This window comes from Pygocentrus nattereri, chromosome 24 (genome assembly GCF_015220715.1).
Source record: "Pygocentrus nattereri isolate fPygNat1 chromosome 24, fPygNat1.pri, whole genome shotgun sequence".
NCBI lineage: Eukaryota > Metazoa > Chordata > Actinopteri > Characiformes > Serrasalmidae > Pygocentrus > Pygocentrus nattereri.
Window position 1 is genome coordinate 359415 of NC_051234.1, and position 20932 is coordinate 380346.

The 20932-nt window shown below is 42.2% G+C and overlaps 1 protein-coding gene across 1 annotated transcript; it reads left to right on the forward strand.

The window, feature by feature from the left end:
- The first annotated feature begins 10900 nt into the window (after positions 1–10900).
- On the forward strand, positions 10901–15847 carry LOC108442748 (free fatty acid receptor 2-like). Its single transcript, XM_017722932.2, has 2 exons — positions 10901–10932; positions 13724–15847. Exon 2 carries the CDS (start codon positions 13746–13748, stop codon positions 14721–14723), a length of 978 nt encoding a protein of 325 aa, XP_017578421.1. The 5' UTR covers positions 10901–10932; positions 13724–13745; the 3' UTR covers positions 14724–15847.
- Positions 15848–20932: the final 5085 nt, after the last annotated feature.

Below are 20932 nucleotides of genomic sequence, written 5' to 3' on the forward strand. Positions count from 1 at the left end.
TACTGTCATCATATCTCATGTGGTGAGTCATCATATCTCATGTGGTGAGTCATCATATCTCATGTTACTGCCATCATATCTCATGTGGTGAGTCATCATATCTCATGTTACTGCCATCATATCTCATGTGGTGAGTCATCATATCTCATGTGGTGAGTCATCATATCTCATGTGGTGAGTCATCATATCTCATGTTGTGAGTCATCATATCTCATGTTGTGATGCAAACACTTTTGTATGTTCAGGAGAGGAAGCGAATTCCATATGGAACAACAGTAGCTCTCATTTTCAGTGGAGTTCCCAAGCAATAAGCAGTACCATCCTGCATGTTGGAGTAAAGTATAAAAGTATTTCTTTACAAATCGACATCCAGTGGGCAAAGATATTATTATTATTATTATTATTATGAGATATTATATTTCATGATTCTCTTTTTAATATGAAGAAGGTTAAAGGCCAAAACGTGGTGTTATTAAGCGTAAGGCTCATGCATGCATTTAGGGTAAAGGCCTTGATGGTAGTATATGCCTGGGTTAAATAGGAAATGATAAATATAAGCATAGCCACCTTTTGTTTATGCTCACTCACATCCTGTGTCAAGTAACATTTTCCAGTTTAAACACAAGCAAAACCCCCTTCTGAGGTTCTTTGATCTTCAAGTTTTGAGGAGCTTCTGAGAATCTGCAAAGCTGCTGAGAGGAATTTTTGAGTTGTTGTTTTGAAGTTATTATTGCTAGTATTAAAATAATTATTGCTATTGATATAATTAATTTAGCTAGTTAATCCAGAACCAAGACAAAAATGAACACTAGAAAGCCACCTTATCAAATACAAGTTCAACTTCAAGATTTGCTATTTACACCAATTCTAACACAATGCTTAAATAAATATATGAAGATGTCGCTGCTGTCAGAACAAAACCTTGCATCTCCAAAATAATGACCTTACAGGAGAAGGACAAAACATACTTTGATTTTCATGTAAGTCAATGGAACCAGAAGCATTTTAGGCTGTTTCTGTTGGTCAATTCACCATAAAATTTAAGAGAAAGAGGCATTTCAGCATTTAATTATGTCAAAACCGAAAGTGGAGATATTTATATAAACAGTGGAACATGTTTTAATTATATTATGTAAAAATGTGTAAATAAAGTAGAATAAATAGGTAAATATATATTAAATGATATAGTGGAAAAGTCTTTCAGTGTGTATTAATGGTTTTATGCCACCCTTTTCCAAAAAAAGTTAAGACGCTGTGCAAAAGGAATTTTGTGGACTGGTGCCAGCAGAACTGCCTCCAGATCAACACGGCTAAACCCAAAGAGCTGGTGGTGGATTTCCACAGGACTGAATTCTCCTCACCCACTTCAGTGAACATCCAGGGAAGGGACATTGAGATTGTCAAGACCTACAAGTACCTGGGTGGTCATCCAAACAACAAACTGGACTGGTCTGGCAACACACGCCCTGTATAAGAAAGGCCAGAGCAGACTCCACCTGCTGAGGAGGCTCCGGTCCTCTGGAACACAGGGTGGACTTCTCCACTCTTTGTATGACTCTGTGGTGGCATCAGCCATCTTCTATGGCATCGTCTGCTGGGGAGGTGGCATTACAGCAGCAGACAGGAAGAAACTGGACAAGCTTATCAGGAAGGCTGGTTCTGTCCTGGGCTGTGCGCTGGACCCAGTGGGGGAGGTGGGGGAGAGGAGGATGTTGGCCAAGCTTGCATCCATAATGGACAACCCCTCTCACCCACTACAGGTGGACTGGGCAGCTCCTTCAGTGACCGGCTCCTCCACCTGCGATGTGGAAAGGAGAGATGCCGCAGCTCCTTTCTCCCCACGGCCGGTCGGCTCTACAACCAGAACCTCCCCAAGCAGAGACTCAGACACTCTCCATCATAAACACACTATGGGCTCACACCTCACTCTATCATAGTGCACTCCATCACGAGCTCACCACATAGTCCTGTATCTTATCCTACCTCTAATTAATGTGTGATATCTGCTGCTGAATGGTACAAGTGCAATACATACGCAAGTTCTGTGAAATATCTATAAACATTACTGTGCAATATCTATAATATCTGCGTGATATCCAGTCATTACCTGCTCAGAAATGTGCAATATCCACACAACTGCATGTGTAAACTGTAATTTTTTATAGTTTCTTAATTCTATTTTTATTTTTTTATATTTTTCTGCTAACAGACGCCTTGTCTATCTATTTATTTCTATAGTGTATCTTATATTTTGTATTTTGTATGATGCACATCTTTGTCTGCTTACTGCTCTTTACCTGCTGTAAAAATGCAAATTTCCCCCAGTGGGATAATAAAAGTCTCTCTTGTCTTAAACTGTAAAACTGAATGAAGCGATGTGTAAATTATTTAAACCTTATATTTAATTGAAAATAGTGCAAAGACAACATTTTTAATTTGATGCCAAAACACATCCTAAAAAGGTTCTACATCGATGACCCTGTAGGACTGCTCCAGTCATCACGCCAGGACTGCTCCAGTCATCACGCCAGGAGGACTGCTCCAGTCATCACGCCAGGACTGCTCCAGTCATCACGCCAGGAGGACTGCTCCAGTCATCACGCCAGGAGGATTGCTCCAGTCATCACGCCAGGAGGACTGCTCCAGTCATCACGCCAGGAGGACTGCTCCAGTCATCACGCCAGGAGGACTGCTCCAGTCATCACGCCAGGAGGACTGCTCCAGTCATCACGCCAGGAGGACTGCTCCAGTCATCACGCCAGGAGGACTGCTCCAGTCATCACGCAAGGAGGACTGCTCCAGTCATCACGCAAGGAGGACTGCTCCAGTCATCACGCCAGGAGGACTGCTCCAGTCATCACGCCAGGAGGACTGCTCCAGTCATCACGCAAGGAGGACTGCTCCAGTCATCACGCCAGGAGGACTGCTCCAGTCATCACGCAAGGAGGACTGCTCCAGTCATCACGCCAGGAGGACTGCTCCAGTCATCACGCCAGGAGGACTGCTCCAGTCATCACGCCAGGAGGACTGCTCCAGTCATCACGCAAGGAGGACTGCTCCAGTCATCACGCCAGGAGGACTGCTCCAGTCATCACGCAAGGAGGACTGCTCCAGTCATCACGCCAGGAGGACTGCTCCAGTCATCACGCCAGGAGGACTGCTCCAGTCATCACGCAAGGAGGACTGCTCCAGTCATCACGCCAGGAGGACTGCTCCAGTCATCACGCCAGGAGGACTGCTCCAGTCATCACGCAAGGAGGACTGCTCCAGTCATCACGCCAGGAGGACTGCTCCAGTCATCACGCCAGGAGGACTGCTCCAGTCATCACGCCAGGAGGACTGCTCCAGTCATCACGCCAGGAGGACTGCTCCAGTCATCACGCAAGGAGGACTGCTCCAGTCATCACGCCAGGAGGACTGCTCCAGTCATCACGCAAGGAGGACTGCTCCAGTCATCACGCCAGGAGGACTGCTCCAGTCATCACGCCAGGAGGACTGCTCCAGTCATCACGCCAGGAGGACTGCTCCAGTCATCACGCCAGGAGGACTGCTCCAGTCATCACGCCACTCTTAATGGTTCTATAAAAACTAATGAGTGCTCTTTTGTGGAGTGAGTCCTCTTTAAAGTACAGATGTTGTGTTTTCTTCATACAATGTTGTCGGTATTTTACGGCCCAGCTGAGGTTACTGTAGACATATACCTGCAGTAACTGTCTTCAAATCTTCATTACAGTGGAGAGAATTGATTACTCATATGACAGAATTGACCCATCATGAGGACAACAAGCCGAAGTAGCTGGTTATCTAGACACGGTCATATCTACAGCAAACACAAACAATTACCATATTTATTCCAAGTTTCAGTACGGAGTGTCTGTTTATGAAATAAAGGTTTTTTTCTTGTGATTTTATGTGTATCAATGACCCAGTTAAACATATACAATTATAATAATTTAATACGTTAGTCTCTACAGCTGTTGAAACACAATATATCATTTAAAAAGCATGAAAAGAGGGATATTAACTATTGCTAATGCACTTTTCTATGAGTGAAACTAATTTGTACACAGATTTCTCCACAAAGGCAGAAAGGCCAGTCTGGGCTTGTATGCAAACCCCTCATGGACTGTGGCATTGCAGTGGGTTCAGTTGGTGCATGTTTAATAACTATTAATGAGTTGATTGGAATGTTCAGACTCCCTCTACCTCCCAGAGTGCAGTCCCACAAACAGCAGACATTTGTTTGTATTCTGGCTCGCGTTTTGTTATGTGCCTTTTTGTAGTGTTTATCAGGAATCCCAGTGGACTGGCAGCTCGTTAGCCCTATTTCCTGTAGCTGGGCTGACCTGCTTGGTAATGAGGACAAGGTGGACACTGCATATCGATCACAAATGTGTATGAATTAGAAGAGAAACAGGACTGCGTTAAAAGAATACTTTGGATCCACTAACAAATATTCAATAATAACATAGCTATGTATGTAAATGGGGTACCATGTGGGTGGTCTTACCCTGTATGCACCTTTTTGAGGTGTTGCTTTTTTCAAGGTTATTAAGGGTAGTCATGTATTGTTGTGACCTGCACAGCTGTATTTGTGCGAAGAATTCCATGCATCCTGTTTTTCCAGTGGTGGGGACTCAGTGACCACTTCCCTGAATTAAGAATCCTGTATTTGCTGGCTTTCTTAGCTTTTGTTAGCTGATTACAGTGCTATTGTTGCTTAGCAACAATAAATGCATTAAAAAAAACCCAGCATGAACCCCAAAGGAAATAAAAGTGCTGTGCATTGTTCAGACAAAAATGCATTATGAGTGCCCCCAACTGTGTTAAAGAGTCTGTAATATCCAAATAAAAACTATAATCAATACAGTTTTAACACATTTACATAAAAGAAATGTTTTAAATAGGACTGAATGTGTTTATGGCTTCCTCCGCAAATTTAGCGATTGCAATTTCCCTGCCCACAGGTTACGACTCCCCCCTTATCAAACAGTGCCCCCAGCTTGGGCTTCCTCCACTCAGCCTCCTGATTGCAGATGCTTGTTATGGTTAGGCATATAAACATCTGTACCACTTAGAAGCCATAAACTGCTTTGAATTTCTGTGTTTAGGAAAGAATGTAAAGATCAGTTCCTGAGGGGAGTGTTTGTTTAAGTAGGCTTGACAAAGTGTATTTTGTAGACCTAACTTACTGTAACTTACTGTAGACCTAACTTAGTTTAGATAAAAACTGTAAGTTGTGAGAATTTTAAAAAAACTATGCAAAGGGTGAATTTAATTTTCAAGATGACCCGACTGAATTTTTCAGTGTGCATTGCTCTGCATGTGTTGATGTTTCCCCTGTTTAACACGCCCACTCCAACTCAGTGAGTAGTTGCTAATGCGATGATTATTTGGATCAAATGTGTTGGTGCAGCGTTGACGTGATGAGGCAGACTTATTTTGACTAACATCAGATTTTACACAGTGTAGAATCCGATTAGCCGAAGCAGGTAAAGATATGGGACATGCACAGGAGTAAAACACTGAGCCAAGCACAGCCAAAGAGCCCTGAGAAAACACAGGGAACAGCCAAGAAACAACTGGGACTAATGAGAGGGGTGGGGATACAGACTGCATGCAGGCTCGGGGGGGAGACAGGCACCAAAACAATAAACATAGTGAAGAAAAAGTGACAGACTGGACCAAGTGGTCGGCAACATGCGGCTCTTTCACTGCCCTGTCGCGGCTCCACAGCTGAATCAGATCAGTAGGTAATAATAAAATAATCCTCCTCTACAGTAAAATAAAGCTCTGCTGATCCTTCAACACAGTTTAACAGTAAATGGTCTTAAACGCTGGAGTTAATGTAGAACTGCTGATTCACCCTTTAACCCTGAAGATCAGCGCAGACGGCTGGTCACCATAGCAACACAGACGACAGCCTCGCCCAGCTAGTAGCTACGAAATGGCAAAGAGAGAGATTTAAGACGGACGTCGATAATTTGGAGACGAATGGACTGAGTTGCGTTTCTAATCCCTTCAGCTGGTTTCCTGACACGTTTAATCAGTGAGAAACTGTCAAACACTAAAAAGTCACAAAGCTGAAGTTGACTTCTTCAGATTTCCCTCTCCCACCTTAAATGATGCAGCAGGTCCATTCTCGGGCCTCAGGCACCATTTAAGGTGGAACAGGAAAATTTAAACAAGAAGCTGGCGAATGAGAAGCGACTTCAGCCTCGTAAAAAATGTAATGTTGAGAGACGTTTTACAAGAAACTGCTCTACTTCTGAAACGTTTCCTGCTGGAGATGTGAGAAAAGCAGCTATAGCTGAGCTGAAGCTCAAAGCGGAGCAGAGTAAGTCTGGATTTTTTGTTTATATAATTTTTTTTAGCCTATATTAGTACATCAGCACTCACAGGGAACTGATATTATAGTGACACTTTTGGAAAATGTTGCACATAATCTTGTGCACAGATATCAGTGAATCATCATCATAACTTGAATTGCTGTTTTTAGCTCTTTAGCACTTCCTGTACCTCCATCCAGTTTTGCACAATCCTCCCACACTTTGTGTGATCTTTCCACAATTGAATATGCATGACGAAGAGAATTTATCATGTTTCTATCCATAATCCATCTGTCTGAACAGTTTAGTACTTCTTTTCATCTGGTAGATGTCATTGATTTCCTTAGTGGAGAATGTTGTAGTATTAACATTTACAGCAAATGGTTTGTTGGATTAGTCTAACAGGGGACGTGTCCTCAATTATAAAACACACATCTGGACGGCAGTAGAATTCCTGTGATAATTCCTCACTATTTAGTGAGTTGTATTTTCTATGAACCCAGATGTTCGAGTCACAGTCATATGATGTGTTGATAATATTGTGCGTATGTGAATATAAAGTGATGCTTTCCTAGTGCAGATGCTCACGGTCTCCTAGTGTACAGAGGAGAGAGATGAATTTCTACCACCCAGGCCAGGAAAAAGGTTGAGAGACTTCTCAAAAACATCCATAACTTTGGATTTGGGAAGTGTTTTAATATGGTTATGTATTCTGAAGTGGAATAAATCATGGTTTTCTGTGCATTTGTGAACACGACAAACAAACTCAGACCCCTCTAAACGGCCCCAAAGATGAAGATGTTGTTTGATTGATTTGTCCATTGTGAAAACAAAGTGGCCCCAGTCCACTTTTGCTTTACTGTAAAGACCTCAAGGCTCGCCGTTCACACAGCCACAGTCTTTAGTGCTTCAGCAGGTAAAAACAGACCATCAAGGATCATTTATACGGTTCTACTCAGGATAAAGCCTGTCCGTGACCTGCGACAGCAGCAGCAGCCCTGACTTATGAAAGCATTAAGATGTGAGAGCCGTGTGATTTTACCTTGTTAAAGGCTCTTACTGTAAACACATGCAACACAGAGGTTTAAGCTGCTTTCATACTGAACACGGAATGAATGAAAATTCACAGATCGAAAGACACAGATTTTCACTGGGCAGAGCCGAAAAAATGGAACCCACCACGTTAGACATGCAGGGTCATTTATCCAGTTTTGCACGATGCATGTCGGCCAATCATTTCGATTGCAAAAACAACAACATGGCCAATCAAGATGGAGATAAAATCACCCTGTAAAAGCGTAAACATACCCAAAAGCCCATCTGTACCTGAATCCTATCTCAGTCAGTCTACAGACTATACAGTACAGTACCAACTCCATTACACAATTTGACTGAAGTCCCAGCGATAAATATTCAGGACAAATATAAAGCCCCCCAGCATTGGGCTGTGGAGCAGTGGAACTGTTTCCTGGAATGTTGAAATTCCATCTAATAACTTTGGAATGAGCTGGAGTGATCCATAACTGATCATCCAACATCAGTACCTGACCTCACTAATGCTCTTGTATCTGAATGCTATCGAATCCTCACAGCAATGTTCCAACATCTAGTGTTCCAACATATTGTGTTCCAACATGTAGTATATAGGCCACATGGTGAATGCTAAAAGTATGTAATCCAAAAACCAAAGTTTCTTCATACCTGAACATCTTCTTCACCAGACACTTAGTCACAGAGTGCCTATCTAATACCATCTGCAGTGAAACCTAATAAAGTTCTGAAAAACCATTTCCTGAGCGTGGTAATGGCACCATTACTAAAAAGTGCTATTGAGGTCACATCTCAGCCATTTGCATCACTGACTGGCAAGAATGAACCCTTCACACCTTCATTTCTGTTAATGGTTTACTGTTAATGGTTTACTGTACAAATTGCAAATTTCAAAGTTTATTATATGTATATATATATATATATATATATATATATATATATATATACATAGGGGGTGCACAGCATCCTAGAACATAATCTCAATGTATCAGTGTAAATTCATTAAAGTATCTTTGCATTAAAAATAAATTCTCTTCCTGCAGATTCTGAAATACAAAGAATATGATATCAATTTTGATCATATCAGTGTGAAATGATCAAAACTAATACAATATGATAATTATAAGGGAACCAAGTTAGCTAAGTGGGCTGTCTGTACTTTCACCTGAAGCAAACAATTCTAAAACAATACTACTGGAAGTGGACCTAATGAATCTGTTCATTAGACTGACAACTGACTGCTGATTCTGTTAGACTAATGCATTTGGAATTATATAATGATGCATCCAAGCACATCAAGCACATAGCCATGCAATCTCCATAGGCAAGCATTTGCAGTAGAATGGGTCTCACTGAAGGACTTGGTGACTTTAAATATGTCACTGTTCTAGGATGCAACCTTTACCACAAGCTGGTTTGTGAAATTTCTTTCCCGCTAGATCTGCCCTGGTAAAATGTAAGTGCTATTACGGCAAAAAGGAAGCATTTACAAGAAATAACAGCTATACCACAAAGTGGAAGTTACATAAACACAAAGCAGGGCAGCTGACTGCTGAAGCACTCAAGAACTGTGTCAGGAGCTTCATGAAATGGGATTCTGTGGCTGAGCAGCCATATAGAAGCCTAAGATCAGTATGCACAGTGCCTAGAGTGATGAATAGCACCCCACCACTGAACGCTGAAGCAGTGGAAATCATGCTTCACTATCTGGCAGTCTGATGGATGAATCTGGGTTTGGCAGATGCCAGGAGAATGCTCCCAGAATGCATTAGCAGTGTTAGCAGTAAAGTTTGGTGGAGGAGGGATAATGGGCTGCAGCTGTTTTTTAGGCCCCTTAGATCCTGTTTCGCTATTACTGTGCCCCTCACTGAACACCTTTGGGATGAATTAGAACGTTGATTACAAGCCAGATGTTCTCACAACATGGCTCACAAATGCTCTATTGACTAAATGCTTGAACAGAAGTGGAAGGTGATCCAGTTGTAAAGGGAGTCAACTCCATATCTTATATACCCAAAAAATGTGTATAGGTGTGATGGTCAGGTGTCCACATACTTTTGACCATATTATGTATTTGAGGCCTAATTGCCTGTGCAAATAGCGAATTTAATGACTTAAGTTTATAAATAATGTAGAGTTTTTGTTGAAAATTGCCTGGGGGTGGAGGGGAACAAATTTGTCATTTTTGTTTGAAATAATCGCATGGGCTTCACTTACTTTTGGCCATTTAGCAAAACATGGGCTCAATAATTATTTGAGACACAATAGCAGTTGCTAACGTCTCTCTTATGTCCTCTGTGGTTCTACCAGCTCCAAACTGCCTTATTTGAACACCAAATTATCTTCACTAAACCATTTCATGACTTTTATAAATGGGTCACATATGTTGTTTTATGAAATAGTCCAGTTTGCTTGCCTTTTATTAAGTAATGATTATCTTGTTTACTTTTTAAAGAGGTAATCAGTAATCAATGACAAAATATATTTATGTAAATGTGATGTAATTATGGAACATTATGAAACTAATTATACAGTTGAAAGTAAACAAATCTGAACAAATATGAATGTACTAAGTTTATTAACCATCAGTGCACATCCACTTTTTCTCTCTAGTGACTCCAGTTATGTTAAGCTATTACATGATATAATAAATATATTTCCACCTTAAGGTGAGATTCCATTGATTTTTCCAAATGTCTGTATAAGTAAAAGGTTAATATGTCATTTAGAGCAGCTTGGTTTGAAATGCTCTGATCTAGAGAAACTTGTTTACAGTGGTGGTGATAGGAACCAGACGTCCACCTCCGCAGGGCTTTTAATACATATGGCCTTAAAATGTATATTTTAAAATCCATTCATGGTATAGAGTGTTTTGAGGCAATAGAGTTCCCTAGAAAAGCTTATATTTTTATAGATTTATCTCCATTTAACCATCATTAACATCCATCCATCCATCCATCCATTTTCTAAGCCGCTTCTCCGTCAGGGTCGCGGGGGGTGCTGGAGCCTATCCCAGCAGTCTTCGGGCGGAAGGCAGGATACACCCTGGACAGGTCGCCAGTCCATCGCAGGGCAGACAGACAGACACAGACAGTCACTCACACCCAGGGGCAATTTATCATGTCCAACTGGCCTGACTGCATGTGTTTGGACTGTGGGAGGAAACCGGAGAACCCGGAGGAACCCCACGCAGACACAGGGAGAACATCATTAACATTAAATTTAAAAACTCAGAAGACACGTGTAGGTACACTGATGATCCTGCAGAAATAAAATCTCTATATTTGTGCTATAGACATGGCAAAACCTGGTTTCCATCACCACCACTGTGAAGAAAATTGAGTTAGAAAATTTCACATCACGTCTCAAACACTGAATAATGCAGAAATTTAGAAACTTCAGTGGAATTCACTGAAATCTAACGATGTCTGAAGTTGTGAGAAAAAAACAAACTGGTTTCATCTTTCCTAAACAAGTCCACAGGTTATTGCAGCATCACCAAAAGCAGCAGTGAGGTCACATCTTGGCCATTTGCATCGCTGACTGGCTGCGGGTAAGAACGAACTTCTTCGCACTTTTATTTCTGCATTTTTAACTAAGTAGCAGATTTCTTGACCTAAATTTATGAATAATGTTGAGTTTTTGTGGAAAAGTTGCCTGGGGCAGAAAACCAAAGTACAGCATCCTAGAAAAGCCCAAATAGCCAAGTGGGCTGTCTAAACATTTGGAAGTGGATATATTGAATGTATTTATCTGTTCACTGGACCGATAGTACAGAATCTCTTTAACTGCTGATGCTGATAGACTAATGCATTTAAATAATGAAGTCTTAAGAAGTAATTTAATAATTTAATGAACATTTTATATATATATATATATAACATATATGATTTGAAACATGATGGCCAAATTCCTGTACTGAATATTTCTACTTCTGCTCATGAAAATATACAGACACTATTCAGGTGCAAACAGCTGCAGTTGGTAATATCTGTAAAGTGCTGATCAGCAGTGGCCACCTGAGGTCACTGGGAGGATTAAAACATCCTGCATTAGCTTTTTTTTAATGTTTCAAAACTTTCGGTTATTAAAATGTATGAATACATACCTGGGAAAAACCTACAAGGTACACATTTGGACCTTCAGGTCATAGTCCTAATTTTGAGGGTACATTTACATTGTTTGTACCTTGATTAACAAAACTTCACATCTACAGTACATCCTTTTCTGACTGTGTAGGAATGTTGTGAAATGTTCAGAAAACATCTTAAACAAATGTTGCAATCATTTCTGTGGGGAAAAGGAGCGTCCAGGACCAGCCTAGTCCTTCATGAGCGACGGGTTGAGACTCATCACTTTACAGGAAAATCAGCAAGTCATCCAGACAGTGGAGCGACTGCAAGGATTTGTATTTTACAATCTACAGTGCATTGTATCACCAAAAAATTCAGGATATCCAGAGAAATCTGTGTGAAGGGAAAAGCCAATAGACACAACTGCATGTCTGCAAGCTTTGATCCCTCAGATTGCGTTGCATTGACCACCTCACCACCAGCTCAACTTCAAAAGCTACTGTTTGTCATGGTGCGGTGATGTAATAGTGTTTGTGGCATATGTGCCATGTGATGGCAGCACTCACACTGAAAGACAACCCCTAATTATGGAATTCAGGTTTTTCAGCCACACCTATTGCTAACAAATCTATAGAATCAAGCACGTTGCCTTGCAATCTCCATAGACAAACACTGGCAGTAGAGCAGGTCCTACTGAAGATCTTGCTGACTTTAAATGTGTCACTGTCATAGGATGTCACACCTTTGGCACAAGTCAGTTTGTGAAAGTTGTGCCCTGCTACATCTGGTCAACAAAAAGTGTGGTTATGGTTAAAAAGAAGCATTTATGAGCAATAACAGCTCAGCTGCAAAGTGCCAAACCAAGTCACCTCACAGCTCAGGGCTGCCGAGTGCTAAAGCACGCACCACATCTATTGTTACATCACACTTCAGTGTCCCAAACTGCCCCTGGAAGCAACATCAGCGCAAGAACCGTCATGAAATGGGTTTCCTTGTCTGAGCAGCTACAAACAAGCCTAAGAACATCATGTGCAATGCCAAGCGTCGGCTGGAATAGTGTAGAGTACTCCACCACTGGACTCTTAATCATGCTTCACTGGAATGCAACTGGCAGTGTGATGGACAAAATTGGTTTGGTGGAAGCCAGGAGAATGCTACCTACCTGCACGCAGTGTCCACAGTGCAGTTTGGTGGAGGAGGGACAAATGGTCTGGGGCTGTTCAATGAACTGGAACATCAGTTGCAAGCCAAGCCCTCTCATCCAACATCAATGCCTGACCCCACAAATGCCCTTTTGACTGAATGGGCACAACAAAACAGTGGGGGCTGTTATAGCCGCCGCATGGGGGAGCCAAATCCATATTAATGTTCATGATTTTGGACTGACAGGTGTGATGGTCAGGCAGACATTTTCAATATGCGTAACATATATACACATCAAACCGCATTCTATACATGTTACAAGAACATGACTGTATAATTAGAGTCCAACTGCAGTCTGGACCTGTCTCCCGTTAAAATCAGGTGGTGCATTCTAAAGTGTAGAATATGAGAATGAAGACCTGTTAAATAAAACACAGGATGGCATTTTATATTCTCAGCTCTCAATAAGCAATCCTCCTGCCTGGTCTAAAATCCCTAGAAAATACGTGCTCAGATCTGAGTAGTGATACAGATACCTCACATATTTGGAACCATGGTGTTATTCTTGAACCACTACTCTGAAATCCCTACTTGCGCCCTTGTCAGTACTGCAATTTTCACCTCAGTAATTCATGCCTTCAAACCTGTTCCTGAGAACTTTAACACCCTTTTCGTTGACCTTCTCTCTCTTACCATCAGCAACTGTTAATAAAAATTCTGCAGCTAAAGTTTTTACACACACCAATTGATGTACACCTATCACCCTCATCCTCGACAACATGCCATGGCAACCAGTTACCATTCATATTAACCATTTGCCTCCTAATGTTAGTCAGTGGTACTCAATTGTTACATGCTGGCCTTATATCCTCTAGTCATAGTGTCCTTGCAGTCCTCAAGTTCCACCTCTCTTCCATGAACAGCAGATCAGTCAATGGAGTGGCATCTGAAGCTCCAACAGACCCTTGGTGTCTTCATCTCAGCTTTCAAATCCTAGTTAAAGACTTACCTTCACTCTGCATTATGCCTCAGCCTCTGCACTTATTAGGCTAAATTATGCTCATATCATTTCTTCCCTGTATTAAGTGTTATAAGTGACATGCAGTTAAAATGTCGCTATTTCCACAGATTACTCACCCATACCTGCACCATGCAGTGGACAAGGGAAATGAGTAACCTGGTCCTGGCAGTGTATGGCATCACGCTGATCACAGGCCTTCCTGCCAACCTGCTGGCCTTCTACACCTTTGTCCAAAAAGTAAAGCAGAACGCCAAGCCCATTGATGTGCTCTTGCTCAGCCTCAACATCTCGGACCTGATCTTCCTCTTCTTCCTCCCCTTACGGTTGAAAGAGGCAGCTGACATGAAATGGAACATGAGCTACTTCCTTTGTTCAGTGTCGATTTTCGTCTTCTTCACCACCATCTACAACAGCACCTTTCTCTTGACGGCTATTGGTGTGGAGCGCTACCTCGGAGTGGCCTTCCCCATCAAGTACAAAATCAAGCGGAATCCTCGGCATGCGGTGACGGCAAGCGTCATGTTCTGGGTGATTTCCATAGTGCACTGCAGTGTTGTCTTCATTGTTCAGTACTGTTCTCCCCCCAACACCACCATTCATAACGAATTCAAGCAAAACTCCTGCTATGGGGTCTTCAACGAAGAACAGATGACCATCCTCATGCCCTTCCGTCTGGAGCTGTTCATTGTATTTTTCTGCATCCCTTTGATCATCTGCTGCTTCTGCTACATCAACTTCATCCTCATCCTCTCCCGACTGCCCCACGTCAATCCCAAGAAGCGTTTCAGGGCGATCGGGCTCGCTCTCGGCACTCTCCTCGTCTTCATCGTCTGCTTCATGCCCTTCAGCGTTTCCCACTTGGTGGGTTTCATTGGTTGGTACAGTCCAAATTGGAGAGTGTACGCATTGCTGACCAGCACCTTTAACGCCTGTATGGACCCCTTCATCTTCTATTTCTCCTCTTCAGCACTCCGGGAGACGTTCAAACACTGCTTACAGGGAATAGTCACAAGGCTGTCCTGCTGTCCCAGAGCTCTGTGCTGCCCCCAGAAGAACCGCCCCAGTGCTAAGGAGAACACACAAAGCTCCAGTGGCAGCTTTCTCTAGATTCAGCATTAATTTTGGATTGCTCTTTTCCCTCATTTCTTTGTGAAAAAATAAAGATAAAGAATACCAGGAGACTGTTAACCAAGAGCAACCAGCATGAAACCCCCAAACTAAATTTTTTATATTAAATTTAACTAAATTGCCTTGAACAGTGACAATTGGATCAAAACTCCAGCTCCGATGCTTACAGTGCTACAAAAAACTACAGCTCATCAAATTTTGTGATCTGTCCTGTAGCTATGTTCATGTTTGAGAAGAGATTTATAGAAAGCTTTAAAGATGTAAAGAAAATTGTACATAATGTAAAGGTTCAAATGTTCGGGCTCTTAGAACACATTATGTGGAATTTCCTCAAATTCTAACAAAGTTCTTTATGTTCTTCACACAGTTTCGAGGTGTTGTGTGGTTTTGTATGTGTTACTATACACTCTGCATCTGTTCAATTCATGCACATTTATTGTTTGTATATATTTTTATGTAACTTTTGCAGAGAATCAAAAGCTTTATGAACTAGAGGGCAGTTCAGGGCTGACACAGCAAAGGCCAAAAAGGGGTTTCTTTCTTTCTTTTATCCTGACATGGCGTAAGGTTATCAGCCAACACAACATTTGAGCAGTTGTTTCCAGCAGACAGCATAAATAGATGTGGTCACAGTTTGTTCCATCTTCTGCTGAAATCATTTGCTGACCTCCTGGAAATAGATGAACCTTAAAGCCCTCTCCAATCACACGTGGGACCCTTCAGTTATTAGTGCCCAGAATCAGTCCAGACTGAAAATGTCCTTGTTTTCTTGTGCCTTTGTTCAGCACTGCACTTTCTCTTTTAAGTCCTTATTTTAGGTTCTATTTTGTCTTTTATTTTTAGCTCTAAGTTAAAATGTCTTTTATTATTGAGTTTTATTATTTATGAGCTATGTTCTTTGCACCTTCTTTTAATTAACTATCTTTACAAATGCCTTTCTAACGTGCTTGATTTTGGGATGTGATAAACTCCCTTGTTTTTACTGCACTTAATAGCACTATTTAATTTTTTTAAACCCTTATTTTATGTTGTGGGTTGTGTAAAGCACTTTGAATTGCCACTGTGTATAAAACTTGCTATACAAATAAACTTGCCTTGTCTTATGTTGTGGTATACTGCCCCCACTGTTCATGTTGGTAACTACAGTAGTTACTGTAGTTAAAATCAAGAACATAGCACATGATCATAGCCAAGATCAGAGCACAAAAAAGTCAACTACTCCATTACAGAAAAAACAAGGTTTAAAGTGAATTCTTCAGTAAAAATTTCAATCTTAAGCTGAACTTTGTTGAAGCCAGTATCCTCTCTTTCAATTGTCACGGTCACATGCAGCCTGATAATCCAGCAATAATCCAACTAATAGCTCAATTATAATAGAATACGTCCATGTATAGACCAGTCGGAGTAGACTAGTCTGAACGAAGTGGGATAATCGTTAAAATAATCGCATAAATAATCTGTTGAATAGAAGAAGAATATCCCACAGCGATGCTCATCTAAATCTTTCCCACAAGCATTTAAACAAATCTTTTATGACAATGTATGACAATGTTCTCTGGTCAGATGAAACAAAAATAGAACTCTCAGGCAATAATTCAGCTCGTGTTTGGAGAAAGAAGGTTTGAGCATATGATCACAGTGAAGCATGATAAACCAGCCATTAGGGGTGTACTCTGTGTACTTCTGGTCCCAAGCCCGGATAAATGGTGAGGGTTGCGTCAGGAAGGGCATCCGGCGTAAAACTTGTGCCAAAACTATCATGCGGATCACAAATATGATGCCATACCGGATCGGTCGAGGCCCGGGTTAACAATGACCGCCTCCGGTGCTGTTGACCAGCAGGGTGCCAGTGGAAATTGGACTACTGTAGGTCGAAGACCATCAAAGAGGAGAGGAGGAAGGCGGGTTAGACGGCAGCGAGAGAGAAGGAAAGGCAGGAGTGTGGAGGTTAGAGTAGGGACTCTGAACATAGGGACAATGACTGGTAAAGTCAGAGAGCTTGCAGACATGATGGAGAGAAGGAAGGGAGATATTCTGTGTGTCCAGGAGACCAGATGGAAATGAAGAAGGCCAGGAACATTGGAGGTGGATTCAAACTGTTCTATCATGGTGTAGAGAGGAAGAGAAATGGAGTAGGGATAATCCTAAAGGAACAGCTTGGGAAAAGTGTTCTGGATGTAAAGAGAGTGTCAGACACGATCATGAGCCTGAAGTTGGAGGTTGATGGCATGATTTTGAATGTGGTCAGTTCATATGCACCACAGGTTGGTTGTCAGACAGAGCCCAAGATTAGATGGTGGAAGCTGAAGCAGGAGGATGGTTGCAGGCAGTTCATGGAAAAATTGCAACAGGCCCTTGGGGGCAGTGAGGAGCTACCTGAGGACTGGGAAACTACAGCTAAGGTGGTGAGAGAAACTGGCAAAATGTGTTGGGTGTTTCGTCTGGTCAGAGGAAAGAAGACAAGGAAAGTTGGTGGTGGAATGAGGAAGTCCAGGAGAGTATTCAGAAGAAAGCAGCTAAGAAAAAGTGGGATAACCAGAGAGATGAAGGAAGTAGGCAGGAGTGCCGTGAGGCTGGTCGCATAGTGAAAAGAATGGTGGCAAAGGCAAAGGCTCAGGCCTATGATGAGCTGTATGAGAGGCTGGACAGTAAAGAAGGAGTAAAGGACTTGTATCGCTTGGCTAAACAGAGAGATAGAGCTGGAAAGGATGTACAGCAGGTTAGGCTGATAAAGGATAGAGAGGGAAATGTACTAGTGAGTGAACAGAGAGTGTTGAGTAGATGGAAGGAGGACTTTGAAGAACTAATGAATGAGGAAAACGAGAGAGAGAGGAGGACAACGGGGGAGAGATAGTGGATCAGGAAGTGCAGAGAATTGGTAAGGTGGAAGTGAGGGCAGCTTTAAAAAGGATGAAGAATGGAAAGGCAGTTGGTCCAGATGACAGACCTGTGGAGGTATGGAGATGTTTAGGAGAGAAGGCAGTGGACTTTTTAACCAGGTTGTTTAACAAAATCCTGGAGAGTGAGAGGATGCCTGATGAGTGGAGAAGCAGTGTACTGGTCCCCATTTTTAAGAACAAGGGTGATGTGCAGAGCTGCAGTAACTACAGAGGTATAAAGTTGATGAGCCACACCATGAAGGTATGGGAAAGAGTTGTGGAAGCAAGGCTAAGGCGAGAGGTTCAGATCAGTGAGCAGCAGTTTGGTTTCATGCCCAGAAAGAGCACCACAGATGCAGTGTTTGCATTGAGAGTGTTGGTAGAGAAGTACAGAGAAGGTCAGAAGGAGCTGCATTGTGTCTTTGTGGATCTAGAGAAGGCAGATGATAGGGTGCCAAGAGAGGAACTGTGGTACTGTATGAGGAAGTCAGATGTAGCTGAAAAGTATGTTAGGGTGGTGCAGGACATGTATGAGGATAGTGAGACAGTGGTGAGGTGTGCAGTTGGAGTGACAAATGGTTTCAAGGTGAAGGTGGGGTTACATCAGGGATCAGCTTTGAGCCCCTTCTTGTTTGCAATGGTGATGGACAGGTTGACAGATGAGGTCAGGCAGGAGGCTCCATGGACCGTGATGTTTGCAGATGACATTGTAATCTGTGGTGAGAGTAGAGAGCAGGTGGAAGAGAATCTGGAGAGGTGGAGGTTTGCACTGGAGAGGAGAGGAATGAAGGTCAGTAGAGACAAGACGGAATACATGTGTGTGAATGAGAGGGAGGCAGGTGGAAAGGTGAAGATGCAAGGAGTAGAGGTCTTAAAGGTGGATGACTTCAAATATCTTGGGTCAACCATCCAGAGCAATGGACAGTGTAGAAAAGAGGTGAAGAAGAGGGTGCAGGCAGGATGGAGTGGGTGGAGACGGGTGTCAGGGCTGATGTGTGACAGAAGGATAGCAGCAAGAGTGAAAGGGAAGGTTTACAAGACAGCAGAGCGTCCTGCTATGATGTTTGGTTTGGAGACTGTGGCTCTGTCTAAAACACAGGAGGCTGAGCTGGAGGTGGCGGAGATGAAGATGCTGAGATTTTCGTTGGGAGTGACCAGGATGGACAAGATTAGAAATGAGCAGATCAGAGGGACGGTGAAGGTGGAGCAGTTTGGAGATAAAGCCAGAGAGGCCAGGTTGAGATGGTTTGGACATGTGTTGAGGAGGAATAGTGGATATATTGGGCAAAGAATGTTGGAGATGGAGCTGCCGGGTAGAAGGAGAAGAGGTAGACCTCAGAGAAGGTTTATGGATGTAGTGAAGGTGGACATGGAGATGGTTGGTGTGAAAGTAGAGGAGGCAGTGGATAGGGCAAGATGGAGGCAGATGATCCACTGTGGCGACCCCTAAAGTGAGCAGCCGAAAGAAGAAGAATCACAGTGAAGCATGATGGTGGGAGCATCATGATGCAGGGATACCTGGGATATTACGTGCCATTGAAAGAATGGAGTAATGTACCAGGTGAATTACAGACTGTAGTCCATCTGTTTCTCTGTACATTATTAGCCCCTTTCAGCCTGTTCTTCAACGGTCAGGACCCTCACAGGACCACTGCAGAGGAGGTACTATTTAGGTGGTGGGTCATTCTCAGCACTGCAGTGACACTGACATGGTGGTAGTGTGTTATTGTGTGTTGTGGATCAGACACAGCAGTGCTGCTGGAGTTTTAAACACTGTGTCCACTCACTGTCCACTCTATTAGACACTCCTACCTCGTCGGTCCACCTTGTAGATGTAAAGTCAGAGACGACAGCTCATCTGCTGCTGCACAGGTTGTGTTGGTCATCCTCTAGTCCTTCATCAGTGGTCACTGGATATTTTTGCTTCTCAGTCCAGCAGCGACACTGAGGTGTTTAAAAACTCCAGCAGCACTGCTGTGTCTGATCCACTCATATCAGCACAACACATGGTGTCACCGTGTAGTACTGAGAATGACCCACCACCCAAACAGTACCTGCTCTGTGAGGGTCCATGGGGGTCCTGACCACTGAAGAACAGGGTAACAGAGTATCAGAGAAACAGATGGACTACAGTCTGTAACTGTAGAACTACATAGTGAAGCTATACGGTAAGTGGAGCAGATAAACTGGACACTGAGTGTAAAAACAAGGATGTGGTTTAAATGAAGTGGACGGTCAGTGTAGTAATCAGCGCTGAAACACATTTCTAAAACTTTACACAGTCCAGTGCAACTAGAAAAGAAATAGTATGAGCAGTGAAAGTATTCTGTAATGAATTCTAATAAAGTCTGGACATGAAATCCTGGACCGTTTCTATGTACTTGGATAACACAAGTGAAATGGAAAAGAATCAGGGGGAAGTAAAAAAAAAAAGAAAAGGGGGAAGTAAAGCTTCTTTTTCATCAGTCTGCGTCACTACATCATCATTAAAAAGGGAATAATGTGATCACATCTCAGCCATTAGAGTCACTGACTCGCTATAGGTAAGAACATGATTCTTCACACTTTCACTTCTGTATCTTTATGTGTAAAATATTTATTGCATAAACAGCAAATGTCTTGACTTAGATGTAGATGAAGTCATCACCAGCGTTTTTCAGAATTTGAAAAAATATGAAAGGATTCAGTTACTATAAAAACTGATATCCAAAAAAAAAGAGTAAACTAAATCTGGTAAATTCACAGTGTGAAAGATGGACATATGACGTTGTGGGTCACTACTTGAAGTGTCCCAAATCTGACCCATTTACCCAAATTCTAAAATGTTAGGAACTGTATAATTTGAAATTACTGAAGTGATGAAACTAGAGAAAGTAATGCAAACAAATATGATGAACACATGCTTATGGATAGTGGAGGTTTGCTAACTAGGCTCTGGGTATTTATATATATCAGCAATATGAATATGCTGAAATAACAATCCTTGGAAGTAAATCTAATTTATTTATTCATCTATTTCCTGGAACATGAGCGCAGACCCACTTCTCTTCCAACTGACCATTGATTATGTTGAGCTACACTTCTAAAGGATTTATTATGCCTTAATGAAGAATATGTATCAAACCGTTCAGATGCAAAACAACAGAACTACATTTCTACTGAACGGATTGACAGTATGTTACCTTCTTCTGAAGCTAGCTGCTGTAGGAAACATCTGTAAACTTCTGCTCTCATCTCACATCCAGGAAACTGCTCGCTGTTCATAAACAGGAAAAACTGAGGTTACTGGGTGAATTAAAACGCATCACT